This window comes from Zosterops lateralis (assembly GCF_965231275.1).
Source record: "Zosterops lateralis genome assembly, chromosome: 3".
NCBI classification, from domain to species: domain Eukaryota; kingdom Metazoa; phylum Chordata; class Aves; order Passeriformes; family Zosteropidae; genus Zosterops; species Zosterops lateralis.
The window spans coordinates 41,141,822-41,161,842 of record NC_139764.1 but is presented as its reverse complement, the minus strand read 5'-3'; the positions used below and the strand labels follow the sequence as shown (position 1 = coordinate 41,161,842).

Here is a 20,021-nt window from a genome sequence, read left to right as displayed (position 1 = left end):
ATTGTCCTGGCCATAATCCAACCCAGATAATTCCATTCTGGCTATTTTTTCCTTGCGCTTCAAGCAGAAAGAGTATTTTTCAACACCTTATTAAGATGTATGGCTGGTGATTTTTTAAAATATCTTCTATTTAACCACAACAGTCAAAAGTGATATGTATTGTATCTATGTGTGATTAATATAAAAGCCCAAATATATCTACAATTTAGTTGAAATGAGCATTGCATATGTTACAACGTAGTTATAAAATGTTTTATAGTTCTTTTTAGAAAGGAAAATGTAAATTATATTACTACTTTAGAGTAATACAAGGAAACAGAAATAGTTTTAAAGAAAATGCTCAAGATAAGCAAGAGAAAGAAAAAAAGGGTCTGTGTTTGAAGTCTATAAGGACCTAATAAAATACGACAGATGGCTAATATAGGGTCTAAAATACACTTCCTTGTATAGATTTTTTTAAAAATCTCAATATGTTATCTTAATTGCCACAAATTTACAGAATTGTACTCTAGACTTACTACTATTCCATAAACTCTGGTGCAAAGTAGCACATTTTCTATTAGCCAGGCACGTCACCCTAAGCTAATATATCCAATTTCCCAGAGTGACTCTATCTGACCATATCTCACCCCAATAACTGTGCATCCCTGTGTGGGATGCCATAACTAAAACTTGCTACTACACCCCTGTCCTTTGGGAATTAATAAACCCATTTAAGTGCTTTTGGGTAGTTCAGGGGCAATGAAAACCAGAGCAATTTAACCTGAATCAAAAACTACAAAATACAGCCTTATTGCATTTGACACTGTCCTGCACAACATCCTTGTCCCTGGCGAGGCATGGATTGCCCAGATGGGCCTCTTAGTGGATGATGAACTGGTTGTACAGTTGCGCCAAAAGAGTTGTGGTCAATGGCTGGATGTGCAAGGCAAGGCCAGTGAGAACTGGTGTCCTCAGGGGTCGGTACTGAGAGCAACACTGTGTAACATCTTTGCCAGGAACATGCACAGTGGGACTGAGGGCTCCCTCAGCAAGTCTGCTGGTGACACCAGGCCGTGCGGTGCCATTGACATGCAGGAGGGAAAGGATCCATCCAGAGGAATCTGGACAGGCTTGAGAGGCGGGCCAGTGAAAACCTCATCAATTTCAACAGGGCCAAGTACAAGATCCTGCACTTGGGTCAGAGCAACCCTGACCACAAAGACAGGCTGGATGGAGAATGGATTGAGAGCAGTGCTAAGCAGGGCTTTAGGGTGCTGCTGAATAAGCAGCTTGACCAGCACTGTGTGCTCATAGCCAAATGAACCCTGGGCTGCATCCAAAGCAGCGTGACCAGCAGGGCAAGGGAGGGGTTTCTCCCTGTCTGCTCTGCTCTGGTGATTCCCTACCTGGAGTGCTGTGTCCAGCTCTGACTCCCCATCATAGGGAGGACTTTGACCTGTCGGAGTCAGTCCAGAGGGATGCAAAGATGATCAGAGGGCTGAAGCACCTCTGCTATGAGGCTGAGAGAGCAGGGGTTGTATAACTGGAGAAGAGAAGGCTCTGGAGCCTTCAAATACCTAAAGGGGACTACAAAAGAACTGGAGAGGGACTTTTCACAAGGATGTGTAGTGACAGGATGAGGGGAAATGTATTTAAACTTACAGAAAGTATGTTTAGATGAGATATTAGGAAGAAGCTCTTTGCTGTGAGGGTGGTGAGGAACTGACCCAGGTTGACAAGAAAGGAGTTGGATCATCCCTGGAAGTGTTCAAGGCCAGGCTGGATGGAGCTCTGAGTAACCTGGTCTAGTGGAAGTCTCCCTGCTCAGGGCAGGGTTTGGAACTAGGTGATCTTTAAGGTCCCAACCCCAAGCATTCCATGACTTTATGACATGATTCTGTAGGAGTTTCCATGTCTCCACCATGAGTCATTTCAACTTCGGCATTCTTAGCACAGCAGCCTTTGATATCTCCAATGCAAGGTGCAGCCAAGCAGATCACTGGCCAGCTTATGGCTGACCTATGGGCTCTCAAAGTAAAAACCAAGTCGAATACTCAAATCATATAATGCATGGAAGTACATTTCTGTGCCCAGCTGCTGGCCTATACAGGGGCTGCTCCCCATTATTTGACCTACTTGACGCTTCAAAAGGAGAGAAACTTCTTTTTATTAAATGTGCTGCATCTGCGCTCATATTAATGCATGCAATAGTCCTAACTGGGGCTCTGCTGAACAGACAAAAGATTTTTGCACAAGCAAATCAAATCAATAGGATTGATGTACTCATTACTAACTTCCACTAACTAGTCATGGCAATAAAGTGATAACTAAGCTTTAAAAAAAAAGTTACCTGAAAGATTTCTTTATCTTGACAGAGAGCTGATTGTTGTTGAAGTGATAACGTTTGACAATTTGTTACACTGGGGGGAATCCACGGAGACTGCTGCCCAGGCAAAAGATAGGAGTTCACTCCTCTGTAAAGCAATGTCTTGTCTGATCCCAGAGGTAGAATCTCTTCCAAGTGTTTCAGGCTGCTGTACGAGCATGGAATTTTTGAGATGTAATTTGCTACAGATAGCAGTATGTTTGTTCTTCTGTTGTAGCTGCTATTCCTGCGGGGACTGGTGGTTAAACATTTGTGCCAAAAGCCTTCCAACATGCTTTCTGGAACAATATCATTGCCAAGCAAGCAGGCAAAGAGAGGAAGGTCTGTCAAACTAATACCCAGAACACGGCAAAGAACTTCTCGAGAGTACATAACAGTGACCAGTCTGTCCAAATGGAGGTTCTCAATGGAAAAGTAGGGACAGGTATTATAGATGAGGTAGTCACTATCTTGCCCCAGAATTCCTATACAGTTGTGCTGCAAACCATATGCAGCCACCTCAAAGTCTGCCTCTTGCAATGTGCAGACTGTTTTTTGGCCAAGTGATTTCAGGGCATAACGTGTGAAAGTAGGCAGAGCTGAAGGTAGAACAAACATTTCCCTCCCTGGCTGTTTCCTGTGAGTCTTGATAAACCGAAATAATCTGGCTATTTCCTCAGTATTCTTCACCCTCCGTTTGATCCACTCATCTCTCTTTTTCTCTTCCACCACCCCGTCGAAGTAAAACACCAACTGGATGCCAGCTGCCATAAAAGCATTGATAAAATCCTCTAAAATGGCAAGGTACTCCCGCCACTGGCCACCGCACACCCAGGATTCTGGTGTGTACCAGCGCCTAACGCAGCTCATGGCATCTACCACGATAACAGGTGGGGCATCAGGATGAGCAATGCGGTGCTTTTCTGCCATTTCTCTCAGATCTACCGTCTGGCACGCGTCAGGGCAAACTCTTGCCACAAAGCCCTGCAAGCCTTTAACACCCATGGCTGATCTCCGAAACTCACAGCAGCCTGAAAGAAAAATAAAAATAACATTCTAAGATGCAATACTGAGAAACAATGAAATTCTACAATAATTTAAAAAAAGCTGCTTGGAAACAAAACTGCTATTTTTCTGCTTTTGCTGAGAGAGGTCATTGCTGTATCCTGGCTTTTAACAATTTGAAACAGTTTACTTCCCATCAACAAACCCAATGTAAGTACTCATTAGTTTTCCATTCCACTTCTGTTTTTTGTATCAGTGAAAAATACAAATATCAAAAAGATTCTCATAATTATGAGCAAACAAAATTCACAGAATCGTTGAATGAGTAAGGCTGGAAGGAACCACAAGGTCCAACCTCCCTGCTCCAGCAGGGTGATCCCAGAGCACAAGGTACAGGATTGTGTTTGGGCAGTTATTGAGTGTCTGCAGTGAGGGAGATTTCAGGTTAATAGCGTACAGGAAAGTACACAATACTAGAAAAACACTGATAGTTTTTTTTCTTTTTTTTTTTATTAAGAAATATACATGCTTATGGTATTCAAAAGGGAAAGAAAGGAAAGCGAGTTTACAAACTATTGTGAGCAGACAGCTTTTTAAAAGCATTCCCGAAACCTATCAGTTAAGAGTTCTGAACACCCCCCTCTTTAATCACGGTTTGGTTTGAAAGGGGCCTTTCAGGACCTCGCGGGGTGCAGGGCCGAGCCCGGGCAGGGCCGAGCCCCGAGCTCCGTGCGGCTCCCGGGCCGGGCCGGGCCGCGCTGCCCGCGCACACCGGGGCTGCGGACGGCCCGGTTCGGCTGAGCTCGGCCCGGTCCAGCCCTGCCCGGTCCCGGGGATCCCCGGCCCCACCGCCCGGCCCCACGGCCCGCACTGACCCGAGCGCCGCTTCCGCTTCCCGGGGGCGGGGCCGCGCCTGCGCCGTGCGGCGGGGCCGGGCCGGGCCGGGCCGGGCTGTGGGGCCGCAGTGTCAGGCACGGCCGCCCCGCCCGCGGGCTGCGCCCCCTCGGCTTTGTGGGGCCGCAGTGGGGCCGGAGCGGCCTAGGTGTCCCCGAACAAACCCGGCCGGCACGGCGGAACGGGGCGGGGGGGACATGAAAGCGTCGAGCACAGAAATCGCTTCAATCCCCCCGCCCCCCACCCCGAGTGGGAGATTGATGATCCCCCCGGCAGCGCGGCCTGGACCCGGGGGTCGGGCGGGGGTGGGTGTCCTTTGCCGTGCCCGGGGATCGCCGGCGGAGCGGAGCCCCCTGTCCCCCAGGCCGGGCCGCACATCCCGGGATAACGCCCTGGGACCCGCCGGCAACAGGTGGGGACGTGAATAACTCCACATCTTCCCGGGAGGGGGAATAGGGACACGGGGGAGCCCGTGGGGAGATTAGATCAGATGTTATTGCCGGTGAAAAATTAAAGAGAGCGGTGCTCTGGGGAGTGCAGATTAATATATTTGGTGACTCCGAGCACACAAAGCCGCACCATTGTAGCGGTGTCTGAATGCCCGTGAATAGGATGGAGCATATGTGGCCTGTCACCGCAGGTGCCCACATCTGTTCGTCTCCGGGCAGATGCTCTCAGAAAAGGGGAGAGCATTTCCAAAAGCTCGATCCCGCCCCGTCCATACCCATCCTCTTTCTCACAACTACCTTCTGCAGAGGAGTTTTTGCCCCCACCTTCTCCCACCCCCTGCCTACCCTGAGATGCAGAAAGAAATAAAAACTGCACAAATTGGAAGTGGCTTGGAAAGCTCTAGAAGCAAACTGCTGCCCCCTCTCCTCCCCCCCAAGTTTATTAGCAGCAAGTTTTGCGCTGCAGCCGACACACAATGCACAAGATGCACACACTCTGCAAAGGGAGGACACAAAAACCCTTCATGCATGAAATGCAGTGCAGTACAGCAGCACTCTGTGCTGTCACAGGGCTCTAGAGACCGACCTGTGCTGGGGTGGTAGTTTGCAGCTACTATTTAGAGTTCTGGCTTAAGATGACAATTAATAATGCTAAGCAAAAGAGGGAGTTTTCCCACAAGAACTGGCAGAGGCAGCGAATATTGCTACTGAAGTTGGTAACAGAACGGAGTATTTCCAGCCATCCAGCAAAAATCTCATACATGCAACACAGAACTTTTTTTTTTTTTTTTTTTTTTTTTTTTTTTTTTTTTTTTGAGGAATGCCATCACATTTTTTTATCACCTGTACATGATCTGAGTCCTATCGCTCACCCTCCCTCTCTGTGACACTTCTGCCAAGACGAGCCAGGCCTCAGCACTGCCTGGGGTTACACTGGGCTTTCTTCACAGGGCAAATGGGGGGCTGGGGTTCAGGATAAATATCAGGATCGAGGGATATTTAGTGTGGTAAGGTACTTCAAAAGGTTTTTTAGTTCAGATGTGGTCTGTGGCTTCTGGTGTAGTGAAGATCTTGAGTATCCTTGAATTTAAAGGCGGGCAAAGATACAAGGCCGAGGTGCTCCCAAGAGAGGCACGGGCAGGAAGAGTATTTGAACCTGCGTGTCCCAGAGCCGGGGCCAGGAGGAGGAATGGGACCTGCCCAGCTCAGGACACCCATGCGAAGTTTCGGGAAAAGTTATGTTCCAGCCCGAGGGGGAACCTTCTTTCCCCGACCCCTTTTGTCTCGTTGTTCCCTGGGGGTCCCGTGTTTCTGCCCCCCGGGGCGGAGGTAGGCAGCTCTTCACCTTTCCGACTTTGGGAGCAATGACAGCTCACGCACACGAGTGACCAATTTTATCCCTCTTAGTTTCCCACACATAAAATCCCGTCGGAAGCGAGCCAGGGAGCGAACCCAAACAAACAAGTAGCGCAGGGAAACGGGGCCGGGGCGGGGGGAGGGGGTATCTGGCTTTCTCCTCGTGTGCAATCAGTAAAACACATATAGGGGCCACTTCGGGATTTGCCCAGGGAAGGGTTGGAGAGCAGCTGGCTGCAGTAATCTCCTCGGGAGACAAAGGAATGCCCCGTCCCAGGATCACAGGTAAACACACAACTATTGTAATGAAAATGAGGGGCTAGGATAGGGCCGGAGCAGATGATTTGCGATTTCAAAAAGGGGGCTGGGGGGAAGGGAAGACCCAGAGCTGCTTATCTATCATCTGGCCTCGCTGTGTGCCAGCTGAGCCACGCGACTGCCCTTTCTTATTCTAATCAGCACATGCCTTTGCAACTTTGGGCTAACCTACACGCTAAACTTCTTAATCCTCCTCCCCGCACACGGCAAGGGCGGCGGAGCGCCCTCCGGCACCGCGCCCGTCACGCACCCGCCTCTCTCTGATGGGGGCGCCTGGGGCAGCGCCGGTACCCCGGTAACGCCTCCGGAGCCGGAGCCCCGGCTCGCCTGCCCTCTCCCCGCTTCCCATCCCTCCCGGAGCCCGGCCCGGCGGCACCCTGCCTGCCCTCTCCCCGCTTCCCATCCCTTTCCAGAGCCCGGCCAGCGGCACCCTGCCTGCCCTCTCCCCGCTTCCCATCCCTCCCGCCCGGCCCGGAGGAACAGGTGAAGGCGGCGTGCGGCGGAGGGGCAGCCACGCACACATACCTCCGTAGGGACTATAGACCTAATTAAAATATTATGCACACTCGGCTACACATAGCTCCACACGTACACGTCCCTCCGCCGACGCACCGTTCGCCATATGCCCGGAGCCCTCCGTCCCGGGAAAAAAAAAAAAAATCAGGGTTGCGCGCCAGCGATGGCAGCGCGTCGCCCTAATTAACACACGCGCATATCCCACCCACTCCCCCCTTTTAAAGTGACTTTTTCTCATAATCTGGCTCGCTCAGAAATAAAAGCTGCGGCTGCTGGGGAGCTCTCGGCGTTGCGGGAAGGGTGTATCAATTAGGGGCAGGGAGGGAGAGCACAATGCCCCACCAGCCCCAGCGAGGCGCTGCAGGCGGGGCCGGGCCCGGCCGTGCGGGGTCACCGGGCGGGACGGGACGGGACCGGAGCGGGGCCGGTGGCGGTGCGCGGGCACGGAGAGCAGCGCGGGGGCGGCGGGGGGCGGCGGGGGGCGGCGGGAGAGCGCGGTGCGGAGACACGCGGTTGGGAGCGAAAAAGCGCCATTTGGTTGGGAGCAGATGGCTGGCTGGGGGGCTGATCGCGTCTAAAGGCGTGTCATCCCCCTTCAGCGAGAATCCCTAAGGGCTCCCCTTGTCTTCGAAATCAATGAAAATTAAAGTGCAGAGAATGGATGAATAGTTAGACCTCGAGTCCCTCCTTTGTTCGCCTCAGCTACTGGTGGGCAGGAGTTAAACTACAACAGCCTCCTATAGAAACACTTAAGTTAAACAGTCTCCCCGTTAGTCCAGCATCTGAAAGAGAGAGGGAGAGGGGGGGAAAAAGCAGAAAAAGGAGCTTTCTGCTTGATTTCCCCAATACAGAATCGCGTGGCATAAATTAAGCCGGAGAAGAATGAGCGCCGTGGGCAGGATCCTGCCGGCTCTCACGGCGCCTTTCAGTCACGCTCAGCAGCGGTAATCGAGAAATCTGTGCCACGTCAATTTAACAAATACCCGGTACCGAAGGGGGGTTGTTAAGGATTTGGGGGCAAGTTTTTTCGGTTTGGTTTTTTTTTTTTTTTTTTTTTTTTTTTTTCTATCGCTAGATTAAAGCCCTCGCGCGTGTAACTTTTTATTTCCAGTTTTATAAGCAAGGGGATGCTAATGGACCAACTTTCTATCTCTCGTAGATTAAAAGATCCGCGTTGATATATCACTTCTCGCCTCCACCGACGGGCCACCACCCAAATCTCAAGACAGATATTGCCGCTCACCCCCCCGCCCCACTCGCTTAGTAAACCTCATACGAAGTGATGTTTTCCCCCTCTCCCGGGGATAACGCCGCAGCAAAGTTTGCGAAGCAGCGACAAGCCACTCGGAAAGATGTTGACGCTAGGTGGCAAAAGTAATGTGCAGTGAGAAGCGGCGCTGCTGCGGGATGCGCCCCCCGCTCCTGGGGCTGGGGCTGGGGCTGGGGCTGGGGCCGGGAGGGACTCCGGGAGGGAAGGATCCCTCCTGAGCCGCCTTCTCTACGTCCACGGTGCCTGCGGGATTGCTGCTCCCCTCTCTGCCCAGAAACAACTCTGTAATTTAAAAAAAAAAATTAAAAAAAAATTAAAAAAAAAAATTTAAAAAAAATAATCAAGCATTCCTGTACATTTTAAACTTTTGCTTATGCGTCGAGGGGCGGAGAAAGAGCACCTGGATGATGTAGATGGCTCCTTCAACTACTGTTAGATGTAAAGGACACGCGTTGAGTGGCAAAACGTTGCAAAACGTTGTAACCCTCGTAGCAAGGGTTGGGGTAGGTGGCCTGGATTTGGGGTAGGTGCCACAAACCCCTGGTAAATGAATGTGGGCAGCTACAGTCCTGGAATAGTCAAGAAGAGCTGAGCTGAATGAACTCATTAGTGATTTTCTTTTAATTGGTATTACTCAATGCTTTTACTTTAAGAAGTCTTTAAGATTTTTTTTTTTCCTAGCGCATTGTAAGATAATTTGTGATCAAGACATCTGCTTCAATGGAAGTCACATTTTGCCATGCAAATGCACGTTTCAACCCAATAAAGTCGCCATAATAAGGCTTTTAGCACGGCATACCTACAGTGAGGTTATTGTAGCCAAATCCTCTCCTTTCGCACACAAGCTTAATCTGTGCTGAAATGATCTGTTACAATTAAAATGACATTTACAGAGACAGTTACACCTTGCATCCTAATGAATCCGCCTGCGCCTACCAAAGGTGTTTAAACAGAGGGCCTAAACAAAGTGGAAAACCCGGCTTCGAGTGACATGCCAAAGTCGCCCTCCAACTTTTATCCCCTGCTTCCATCCATCATTAAGAGCCTGCTCAGATGGTAATAGTCTCTATCCCTTTTTCACCGCACCAGTAAACTGCTTTCAATGTTTTAAAACAGAAGTTGTACTGTCTGATGGATACCTAAAAAAAATAATATATATATATATATAAAGGTGACGAGTGGTGTAAATTCGGGCTGGTTTATTTTGTGCGCGTGTGTGTGTGTGTGTATGTGACTCTGTGTGTGTGTTGCGGAGGGGGGAAGTGCTGGAAGGGATTTCTTTAAAAAATGTGCGGACATTGTTGTAGAGGCAGTAGCGTGCGCCGAGGGGAGCTCTTTCTCTCCCTCGCATTGTGCAGGGAGCAGGTGCTGTCTACATTACCATACAGCTGAGAGCACAAAGAGCTAACTGATTCAGCCCTCACACAATAACAAACGGCCTTAATGACAGCCACGCGAACGACACACACCAAACTCACTTTTTACTAAGCTGAAGGACGAAAAAAGAGAGAGGGAGAGAGAGAGAGAGAGAGAGAGGGAGAGTTGCTGGTGATGATGATAATAATCATAGAGGGGTGCGGGAGCCGGGCGCGGTGAGTGGCTCTCTCCGGTGGCGGCGGTGGCGGGACCCGCGGACCCCGCAAAAGGGTCCCCTCCGTGAGTCCCCTCCGTGAGTCCCCTCCGTGATCCGCCCGTGTCCTCCCTCGCTCGCCGCAGGACCCCGGGATGGCTGTGCCCCCGCCGGGGGATGCGCGCCCTGAGCGGAGCCGAGGGAAGAGCGAGCCCCGTCCACCTTCCCTGTCCCCCTCCCCAATTACCCCGGTTACTCCAGGGGAAATGCGGTGTGAACGCATTTCGTGGGATGGGACTCCCCTGCTTGTGGCTCGCTGGCTCCCACCTCCCTCGTCCCTTTAACGCCGGAGATGCCCCTCGGAGCAGTCACGATCACCGAGTCACTTTTTGGGGTCAGGGCGGCTGCTCTGCACGTTCCGAGAGGCAATTACAGCCGCTCTCCGGCCGGAGCGTGGTGCGCTGCCTCTCCCCGGTGCGGAGGGGGTGTTACCCTCTCCCGGGAGCAGAAGGGGGATTCTTGCGGTTACCAAATTTGCAGGAATGTAAATGAACACGTTTTGTGAGCGCGAAGGGGAGGGGGAGGAGGGTTGCACATTTTACAGCTCACTGACCATTTGGCGATCCATTGAGAGGAGGGTTTGGAAAAGTGGCTCCTTTGTGACAGCTCTAGCCAGATTGGGGGGCTGCTCATTTGCATCTCATTAGGCATGCACTCGGCCGGCGGGATATAAGGGCGGCGGGCGCCCAAGGAGAGGCAGATCCTTAGCGCTTCACCTCGGAGAGCCGCCGAGCCGAGGCGAGCCCGGCACGGAGCGGAGCAGAGCAGAGCAGGCACCCCCTCCCCCGTAGGAGCACACCCGGACACGCTCTGTTCGCTGCTTATTTTTGTTGGCTGGGATTCCTCTAAAAACAAAAGTAAACCCACGAGAAGGAAAAGAGAGCTTCGCTTCCTCTGAACAAAAAAAAAAAAAAAAAAAAGGAAAAGAGAGAAAAAAAAAAAAAAAGTGAAGAGGGTATCAAGGCTCCGACGTGACGTGCCCGCCACCGCTGCTGTTTGACACCCACCAGCCCCGACGTGCGCAGGGCGAGCGCGGCCGCGCAGAGCCGCTCCCCAAGCGCGAATCGCAAATCGCACCGCCCCGGGAATTATCGCCGCTGCCTCCGCCGCTGCCTCTGCAGGGATTTCCACATCGCCAATTTTTAATCTTCCTTGGGAAGCCTTTTCTCTGCCTCCGTTGGGAATTAAGTTGCTTTTTATTTTATTATTTTTATTATTTTTTTTTCTTCCTGGGAGCATCGTGGATTGCGAAAGAAAAAGAGTTTAACAGATAAATCTTAACTTTTTTTTTTCTCCCCCTCGTCCTTTTTTCCTCTCTTTTTCTTTTGCCATCCGAAAGAGCTGTCAGTTGCCGACAGGCCACATCTAGAGGTATCGACAGAAAGGGGAAAAAAGTCAGAGACACTCCTGAAAGAAGGAGACCGTGACACTAACTCTTCCAGCTCCGCTGGGACGAGCGGCTTTGGCCGCTGTGTTTTTTCCCTTTACCCCGAGAGACACTTTCCCCTTTTCCCTCTGACGAGAAGATAAAGGGGGAGGAAAGCGAGGGCACCAGAGCTGCACCTCCAAAATGGGAGGTCGGTTCCTGCTGACGCTCGCCGTCCTCTCGGTGCTGCTGAGCCGCTGCCAGGTAAGTGCCCGCGGGCTGGGGACAGGAATGCTGCCCCGGGGGGTCCCTGCACCGAGGGGTCCCTGCGGGGGATCCGGGGGCTGTCGCTGCCTGTCGCAGCCGTGAGGAGCGGGGAGGGGGTGCCGGGGCCGGGCTGGGGAGGGGGCTGCTCGGTGTCTGAGGGCCGCTGTCCCCGCCCCGCAGGTCGGCTCCTCCGGGGTCTTCGAGCTGAAGCTGCAGGAGTTTGTCAATAAGAAGGGGCTGCTCAGCAACCGCAACTGCTGCCGGGGGGGCGGCCCCGGCGCCGGCGGGCTCCAGCAGTGCGACTGCAAGACCTTCTTCCGCGTGTGCCTCAAGCACTACCAGGCCAGCGTGTCCCCCGAGCCGCCCTGCACCTACGGCAGCGCCATCACCCCCGTCCTCGGCGCCAACTCCTTCAGCGTCCCCGACGGCGCGGGCGGCGCCGATCCCGCCTTCAGCAATCCCATCCGCTTCCCCTTCGGCTTCACCTGGCCCGTAAGTGAAGTGGGGGGCGATGCTGGAAGGGGCGGCACAGACGCATCGCGACCCATCCCGTGCCATTCCAAGAGGCCACCAATCCCCTTGAAGCGTCAAGATGGGAGGGGGACAACGACAGATAATTCCTGGGGACTGGTGGCACTGCCCCTTGGGCCTACCTGCTCTCATGCCCTCCTGGTGGGATGTCTCTGCTTCTTCTTTCCACAGGGCACCTTCTCGCTCATCATTGAGGCTCTGCATACGGACTCACCTGATGACCTCACCACTGGTAAGTGTCCTGACACACACTTTTCCCCGTAATAATCCCAGCCCTGCAGCTCTATTAGGCCCCTTTCTCTGCAGTGTGTAACACACTCTCCTCTACAGTAGACCTGTGGCAAGAGAGGCCAACCTGTTGGCATGCAGCCATGTCATCCTGCCTCTGCAGTTCCCCTCCCACCAGAGACCCCCCTATGCCCTGGCAGCTTTGGGCTCTCTAACCACTCTCCTCTCCCCTCTCCCACAGAAAACCCTGAGCGCCTCATCAGCCGCCTGGCCACGCAGAGACACCTGGCAGTGGGTGAGGAGTGGTCCCAGGACCTTCACAGCAGCGGCCGCACTGACCTCAAGTACTCCTATCGCTTTGTGTGCGACGAGCACTACTATGGAGAGGGCTGCTCTGTCTTCTGCCGCCCCCGGGACGATGCCTTTGGTCACTTCACCTGTGGAGAGCGTGGAGAGAAAGTCTGCAACCCGGGCTGGAAAGGCCAGTACTGCACGGAGCGTGAGTATCCACCTCCTTGTCTCCTCGGGTGCCCCTTGCAGCAGTGTCAGCTCTTGGGGTTGGTGTAGGGGTGTTTCTCTGACATCAGGCCCCATGGGGAGGGAGAGCAGAGCAGTGGTGGGTGGATGTCTGGTTCTGTGCCCAAGCCTTACCAGTGTGAGGGATGGGAGATCCTCAGCATTGCCACAGAAAGTTAATGCAGACAGCCCCCTCTCAAGCCAACAAAATGTCAATGCCAACACTACGCTCTTGCTCATTTGTTGTAGACCATTTAATCTGGCAGCAAAATGTTCAGCAGTTGCTTGAGGATTTATTAAAATATATCAGGACTACTTTTTACACCTATCCACCCTCCAAACACACAACTTTGATATCATCACCTACAAGGTACATAGCTTCAGGGGAGGGAGCTAGGCTTTGGCAACATCCATGTGGCTTATGAATAGGCTTGCTATGGTCTGATCCTCTGCAACCTTGTATTAAGAAAAAGTCCAAGGATATTGGATTATTCTTGCATTAAGAATAAGTCCAAGACATTCTCTATGGTTTCTAGACTGTGCATTTCTCATTTGGGATACTCATATGCTGCCACTGACAGAAGTTGCTGCACATGGGGCCACAAGAACATTCAACTTCTTCCTCAGTTCTCTCCTGTGCCATTGCCATGCTAATTGATACTCAAAAAGTAGCGAGGGACATGAAACATACCCCAGAGCTTAAAGTTTTTGAGGAATGTGGTGTGTTGATGCAGCAGGAAAAGCTGGGACAGTAAGCAGATCACAGACAGGATAGTCCAGGATGTCAGATACTTTCCGGTTGTACGAGATTCCGCCCTTTGTAGATCCATAGTGGTGTACACCCAAACGTGCACACAGAGCCCCTGCTGCAGCCTGTGATGGCATTCTCTGTTTGTGTGTATACACGGATCTGAAATATGCTGGCAGATGACGTACTGGGCCAGTGCTCCTCTGCAGTCATCAAAGGGCCAGGCAGGCAGGAAGAAAACAGTTCCAGGCTGTAAAGCAGCCTCTCAGCTTTCTTCCTTTAAACCCACCTACACTGTGGTCTCAGCTGAGCTGCTATCAAACCATTCCTGATTGATTATTCACACTGTTAGTGACTGCTAGGATGCTTTTAGCAGCTCATGGTACAATGTTGCACAATAAACAACAGGCAAAGGGGCTCTCCCTTTCTTTGATAGTGTTTTAAAAAGAGCTACCACCTTTCCTATGATCAAAAGTGCCTAGCCCAGTTGTGTCAAGGGGTGGGGAAAAAGGAAGCATTTTGATAATGAGCTCTTTTGGGGCTGTCAGCACTTTTGAATGCCTGCACATCTCTGCTATTCCCACAGTGAAGCAGAAGGCTGTCCGTCTTTCTTGACTCTGTGTTTTCCCTCTCAGAAAAAAACAGCTGACACAAACCTACTAGGCAGGGGAGATGTGTTTGTGTGTGCATGCAAAAAGAATGTTTTGCCGTTAGTGAGTGGAGCTGCCAGTTGCAGATTGCTTCCCGTTGCCTTGCCCCCAGCTCCATTCTTTCCAACTTGGAGGCGATCTGATTATCAGCACTGATTCTTTCTTTCTTTTTCTTCCCCCCTCCTTCCCCTCTCATGCCATTGTCTCCGGCCGGCTTTGTTGAATTAAAACTTTGCAGTGCCTGCTTAATGAGTTCCATAACCAGGCGAAGTAATGAGCAGAAGTCCCTTTTTTCCCTTCTCTCATCCTCCCTCCCGCTGGCCCGCTTACCTCTTTTACCAGGGCTGCACCCACCCGCCCGCCCCTTTTTGGAGCAGGGCGGAGGGGGGAAGGAGGGAGGAAGAACTTTAGACTTATTTATTTGAATAAGAAAAAAAAAAAAAAAAGTTGTTTTTTTTTTTTTTTTTTTTTTTTGCAGCGAAATCACGCGCGTGCCATAGATTAGCTGTGGGCAGGGATAGGCTGCCCGGTCGCCGGCCGCCGGCCCCATTGGCTCCGGGAACGGGGTATTGTTGCAGTGGGGCAGCTGCTGGGAGAGAATAGACAATAGAGCAGCTGTCTTGCACTGGCACCCTGCACACCAGCTGTCCACTCTTATCTGCACACACACTTTCGGGGGATATTAAGAGGTGGAGCTGTGTGCATAGAATTGGAAAAAAGGACTTCTGACCCTCACTGGGAAGGAAAAGGGGAGGGCTAGGGGCTGTGGGGAAGGGAGCAATTGTGAGCCCTCTTTTGTTTGTGTGCAACTGTATTAAGAAGAATGCTCATCCCTGGTGATAAGTAAAGTGCCCAGTTATGGGGCAAGATCAATACTCCTGCAGACTCCAGAGATTAATTCAGTTGTGCTTAACTGCCTCAGCCTAGTAAAAGGGACTCCCCACTCACAAGGTGCTCTCAGACTCAGACTTGTAAAAGAGAATTGTTTTGGTACCAGTGCTGATGTCTTTCCCTGCTTGGTTTGTTTACAGCAATTTGTTTGCCTGGATGTGACGAGCAACACGGCTTTTGCGACAAGCCTGGGGAATGCAAGTAAGTTTTCCACTCCCTTCCTGCTTCCTTCTTTGTCTTTCAGCATTGATGCTCTGGTTAAATAAGCCATTGGACATTTGAAGAGTTGGTTTAAAGGACTTTCTTCACATCAGATGGAAATTTGAGAAATCTGGTTGATGTCAGATCAAAGTATTATTTCATAAGTCAAACATCATTGCCATTAATATTATCCTAATGGGTGTACGGTGCTGTGTGTAAGGTTTGGCTCTTTGTTATTAGAGTAAATAAATCAACTCTCCAAAACCATGAGTCTATCTAAGGAAGCAGAAGAAATAGCTAGGACTGATGAAAGCTGATGCTATGGTTGGACTTGGTGACTTTCTCACATGAAGGATCACTGAGGGCTTTTAGGAAACTTGATCCCTGGCATCAGTGTGCTTGCAGTGTTTGTGATAGGGTTTTCAACTGTGAGAAGCCTAAATCTGATGAGACTTTGTTGTCATTTTTTTTTTCAGATGCAGGGTGGGCTGGCAGGGGCGCTATTGTGATGAGTGCATCCGATACCCAGGCTGCCTCCATGGTACCTGTCAGCAGCCGTGGCAGTGCAACTGCCAGGAAGGCTGGGGTGGCCTTTTCTGCAACCAGGGTGAGTTCTCAGTCCTTGCCTGAGCATCTCTTTTAAAGAGCAGAAAGTAGGCAACTATTTGCAGCTCACCCACCCTCTGCTAGCCCTGCAAAGTAGTAAGCATCTTGGCTGCTCTCTTTAAAAAGAGACAATATTTATTTTACAGACCTGAACTACTGCACCCACCACAAGCCCTGCAAGAATGGTGCCACGTGCACCAATACTGGTCAGGGGAGCTACACTTGTTCGTGCCGACCTGGATATACAGGCTCCAACTGTGAGATTGAAATCAACGAATGTGATGCCAACCCTTGCAAGAATGGTGGAAGCTGCACTGTAAGTTCGAGTTGCTTGTGTCACCTGAAACTCCAAGGGAGGAGTTAATATCAGTTTTATGGATTTTCAAAATCCCTTTTTGGATTTCTGAGCAAGTTCAGACAAATGTTTTGATCGTTTCTCGTTTCTTCCCCCCAGGATCTCGAGAACAGCTATTCCTGTACCTGCCCTCCAGGGTTCTATGGGAAGAACTGTGAGCTGAGTGCCATGACTTGTGCTGACGGACCGTGCTTCAATGGGGGGCGCTGCACCGACAACCCTGACGGGGGCTACAGCTGCCGCTGCCCGCTGGGTTATTCTGGCTTCAACTGTGAAAAGAAAATCGATTACTGCAGTTCCACCCCTTGTGCTAATGGTAAGGCCAAACATGATACAGTGGTCTTCTGGAAGGAGACCGTAGACTTACTTTGGCTTCTTGTCTGCAGTTCATAATAAGGCACACTGAGCAAGGCACACTGATCAGTCATGGAATTATAGAATGGTCTGGGTTGGAAGGGACCTTAAAGGTCATCTAGTTCCAAGCCTCTGCCATGAGCAAGGACACCTTTCACCAGACCAGGCTGTTCAAAACCCCATCCAACCTGGCCTTGAACACTGCCAGGGATGGAACATCCACTACTTCTCTGAGCAACTTGTTCTCTCACAGTAAAGAATTTTTTCATAGTATCTTATCTAAACCTGCTCTTTTTCAATTTAAAGCCATTCTGCCTTATCCTGTCATTACACTCTCTTGTAAAAAACGTCCTTGTCATGTCAATAGTTGACTTGGTGGAGGAGGATCTGTACTAAGAAAGCAATGGCGTGGCTTGGGCCACTGCTGGAGATTGCCTTTTCTAATGAGTCAGCTGTGGCCAAGAAACTTGGTCTGAAGCTTCATGCATGAAAATGGGGAAGATTATACTTTCAAATCCTTTACAAAGAGTCTTAGAGGTTTGTGGATAGAAATACTACATGAGTGCTAAACATTATTACTTGTAATCTGGTAACAGTAATCTTCCTGTTTTGATTAAACTAGTGAAGACTTTCTGTACTGTAGTCCTCCCTTATTCATTGCCACTCAAACTCTGTAACATGAGATGTGGTGTTAACCTGACCTGGACTAGTGTTCTGGTTCGAGCTGAGTGAAATGTTAAAAAAGGAATAGGATTGAGAATGAAAAATAAATCTGCTTAATAGAAATCTTTCTTAAAAAGGTGTGCTTTTTAACTTGGCAAAGGTTGCGCTACCCTCTCAAAAAGAAAGCTTTCCTCAGCTGCTGGTTGTGCCTTTTGCCCCGAGAACAGCAAGTGGAGGGCTATTGTGTCTGTGTTCCCACCACTCAGCTCATCCCCTTTCCTGTCTTGCAGGAGCCCAGTGTGTGGATCTGGGGAACTCCTATATCTGCCAGTGCCAGGCTGGCTTCACTGGGAGACACTGTGATGACAATGTGGACGACTGCGCCTCCTTCCCCTGTGTCAATGGAGGGACCTGTCAGGATGGCATCAATGACTATTCCTGCACCTGCCCGCCAGGATACAACGGGAAGAACTGCAGCACCCCGGTGAGCAGATGCGAGCACAACCCTTGCCACAATGGGGCCACCTGCCACGAAAGAAACAACCGCTATGTCTGCGAGTGCGCCCGCGGCTACGGCGGCCTCAACTGCCAGTTCCTGCTCCCTGAGCCGCCTCAGGGACCCGTCATTGTTGACTTCACTGAGAAGTACACCGAAGGCCAGAACTCCCAGTTCCCCTGGATCGCTGTCTGCGCTGGGATTATTCTGGTCCTCATGCTGCTGCTGGGCTGTGCTGCTGTGGTCGTCTGCGTCAGGCTCAGAGTGCAGAAGAGGCACCACCAGCCTGATGCCTGCAGGAGCGAGACCGAGACGATGAATAACCTGGCAAACTGCCAGCGCGAAAAGGACATTTCCATAAGTGTCATTGGTGCCACTCAGATTAAAAACACAAATAAGAAAGTAGACTTTCACAGTGATAACTCTGATAAAAATGGCTACAAAGTCAGATACCCATCAGTGGATTACAATTTGGTGCATGAACTCAAGAATGAGGACTCTGTTAAGGAGGAGCACAGCAAATGTGAAGCCAAGTGTGAAACATATGATTCAGAGGCAGAGGAGAAAAGTGCAGTACAACTAAAGAGGTATCTCACATCTGATGGCAGGGGGCAGCTTGGCTTTGAAGGGGGAGTGTATATCTCATAGGTAGCATTAAGGAACAGCCATCTGACTTGTTCTTTCTCTTTTTGCCTTCAATAGTGATACTTCTGAAAGAAAGCGACCAGATTCAGTATATTCCACTTCAAAGGACACAAAGTACCAGTCGGTGTATGTCATATCAGAAGAGAAAGACGAGTGCATCATAGCAACTGAGGTTAGTAGGGTTGGAACAGCAAAATCTTGGTCCACAGCTTCCATCCAATACATGGCAGGGCAGATAAACTCCTTTCCATAGTGCCACAGTGGTTTGTACCTGTTGAAATCCAGGTGATGCTGTGGATGTTGTAGAGACAAACTCAGTGACTTGCTGCTGTAGATGTTGTGGGTTTGACAAGTTTTGTAGATTAGGGTACAGTGGTAGTGTGGTTGAGGTGTGCTGACCCACTCCTTGGTGTGCTTCATGCAGAGTCCTCACCCTCTGCAGCCTAACAACCCTCTTCATATGTTCCATTGACTTCTCCTGATCTCTGCTTGTGTTTTCTCTTTCCAGGTGTAAACCAGAGGTGATATGGCAAGGTGGTTGTCAAGAACAATTTCAGAGGAGACATGCCCCGATGAATGCTGCTGAAAGAGGAATGGGAGATAGATTCCTTCACTGACTGCTGCTGAGAAACTAAATTCAGGCTTGAGCTGGTTCTCTACTGAAGTTAGCAAAGTGACTGCAAAATAAAGAAACCAGATGGACACCAGGCAAGGGTCTGTGTTCAAGGATTACTGTTGCACTGCCTTTTATGAATTTTATCATTGCACTATGGTCAGTTGCTTTTCTATATATATTTAAATGAATGGACTTAATTACTACATAAGAAGCATGCACTGCCTGAAGTGTATATTTTGGATTATTATGAGCCAGTCTTTTCTTGAATTAGAGACACAAACACTGCCTTTATTGTCTTTTTTGATACTAAAATGTGTTTTTACTAGGTGAGAAAAAGTGTGTTATTTTTTTGAATCTGTAAAAATATTTTCATGATAATTGTAAAGCTTGAGTATTTTGTGATGTTCATTTTTTTATAATTTAAAATTTTTGGTAAATATGTACAAAGGCACTTCGGGTCTATGTGACTATATTTTTTTGTATATAAATGTATTTATGGAATATTGTGCAAAATGTTATTTGATTTTTTTTACCGTTTTGTTAATGAAGAAATTCATTTTTAAAATATTTTTCCAAAATAAATATTATTAATGATAACCAGAGTGCTATGCTTATTCCATATCTGATGGTGAACTGACTGAATTTTGCAACCAGGCATCTGACAGGCCTCTGTGGACTCGTGGGGGAATTGATTAGGACTGAGACTTATTACAAAACTGGGGAACAACTGGAATACACAATACAACAATACCTCTTTCCCCTCCTAACCTTCTGACCTGTTGACCCCACTGTTGTGCTCAGTCTTACCCCAAAGGCAAATGGCAAAACCTTGAGTAATATTTTGCCCAGTCATGTTGGGCTGTGTGTTTACATAAACACATATAGAGTCACTTCCTGAGGAAGAGCAAGAGTTGAGTGCACTCCATTGCAATCCAGACATGGGGCTTGTCATGACTCAACTCCTCAATTTTTGCAAGCTCGAACACTTGCCTGGAGTCCAGGTGAGTTTGGGACACACCAGAGAGGGAGGGCCTCTAGCTCAGGTCCTTGATGTGCTCTCATGGGCTGTGAGCTCCCCCAGACTTCCCTCTCCAGGAGATGGA

At 49.9% G+C, this 20,021-nt stretch overlaps 2 protein-coding genes across 3 annotated transcripts in view; one reads left to right on the top strand and one right to left on the bottom strand.

Annotated features, from left to right (window-relative positions):
- FAM120B (family with sequence similarity 120 member B) overlaps positions 1–6,999 on the bottom strand; it is a 70,261-nt gene extending 63,262 nt beyond the window's left edge. The window contains exons 1-2 of one of the 2 annotated variants that reach the window (XM_083857696.1): positions 6,895–6,999; positions 2,333–3,378 (exon numbers count right to left, since the gene is read on the bottom strand). In XM_083857696.1, coding sequence (XP_083713822.1) covers positions 2,333–3,352 — 1,020 coding nt within the window. In that variant the 5' untranslated portion in view covers positions 3,353–3,378; positions 6,895–6,999. Of the gene's footprint in view, positions 1–2,332; positions 3,379–4,227; positions 4,259–6,894 lie in introns of those variants that run through there. The other variant, XM_083857695.1, reaches the window with a different exon arrangement.
- A 3,310-nt stretch (positions 7,000–10,309) lies between these two features.
- On the top strand, positions 10,310–19,460 carry DLL1 (delta like canonical Notch ligand 1). The gene is made up of 11 exons (XM_083857778.1): positions 10,310–11,415; positions 11,599–11,910; positions 12,121–12,181; positions 12,419–12,676; positions 15,123–15,183; positions 15,660–15,790; positions 15,936–16,105; positions 16,244–16,460; positions 17,452–18,244; positions 18,360–18,474; positions 18,811–19,460. Exons 1-11 carry the CDS (start codon positions 11,356–11,358, stop codon positions 18,814–18,816), a joined length of 2,184 nt encoding a protein of 727 aa, XP_083713904.1. The 5' UTR covers positions 10,310–11,355; the 3' UTR covers positions 18,817–19,460.
- The last annotated feature ends 561 nt before the right edge of the window (positions 19,461–20,021 follow it).

Bases quoted from the DNA above. Each gene is read 5' to 3' on its own strand.
- DLL1 (XM_083857778.1), top strand. From the start codon at position 11,356: ATGGGAGGTCGGTTCCTGCTGACGCTCGCCGTCCTCTCGGTGCTGCTG. The intron at 11,911-12,120 runs GTAAGTGAAGTG...TTCTTTCCACAG, and splicing joins CCTTCGGCTTCACCTGGCCC to GGCACCTTCTCGCTCATCAT. The intron at 15,791-15,935 runs GTGAGTTCTCAG...TTTATTTTACAG, and splicing joins TGGCCTTTTCTGCAACCAGG to ACCTGAACTACTGCACCCAC.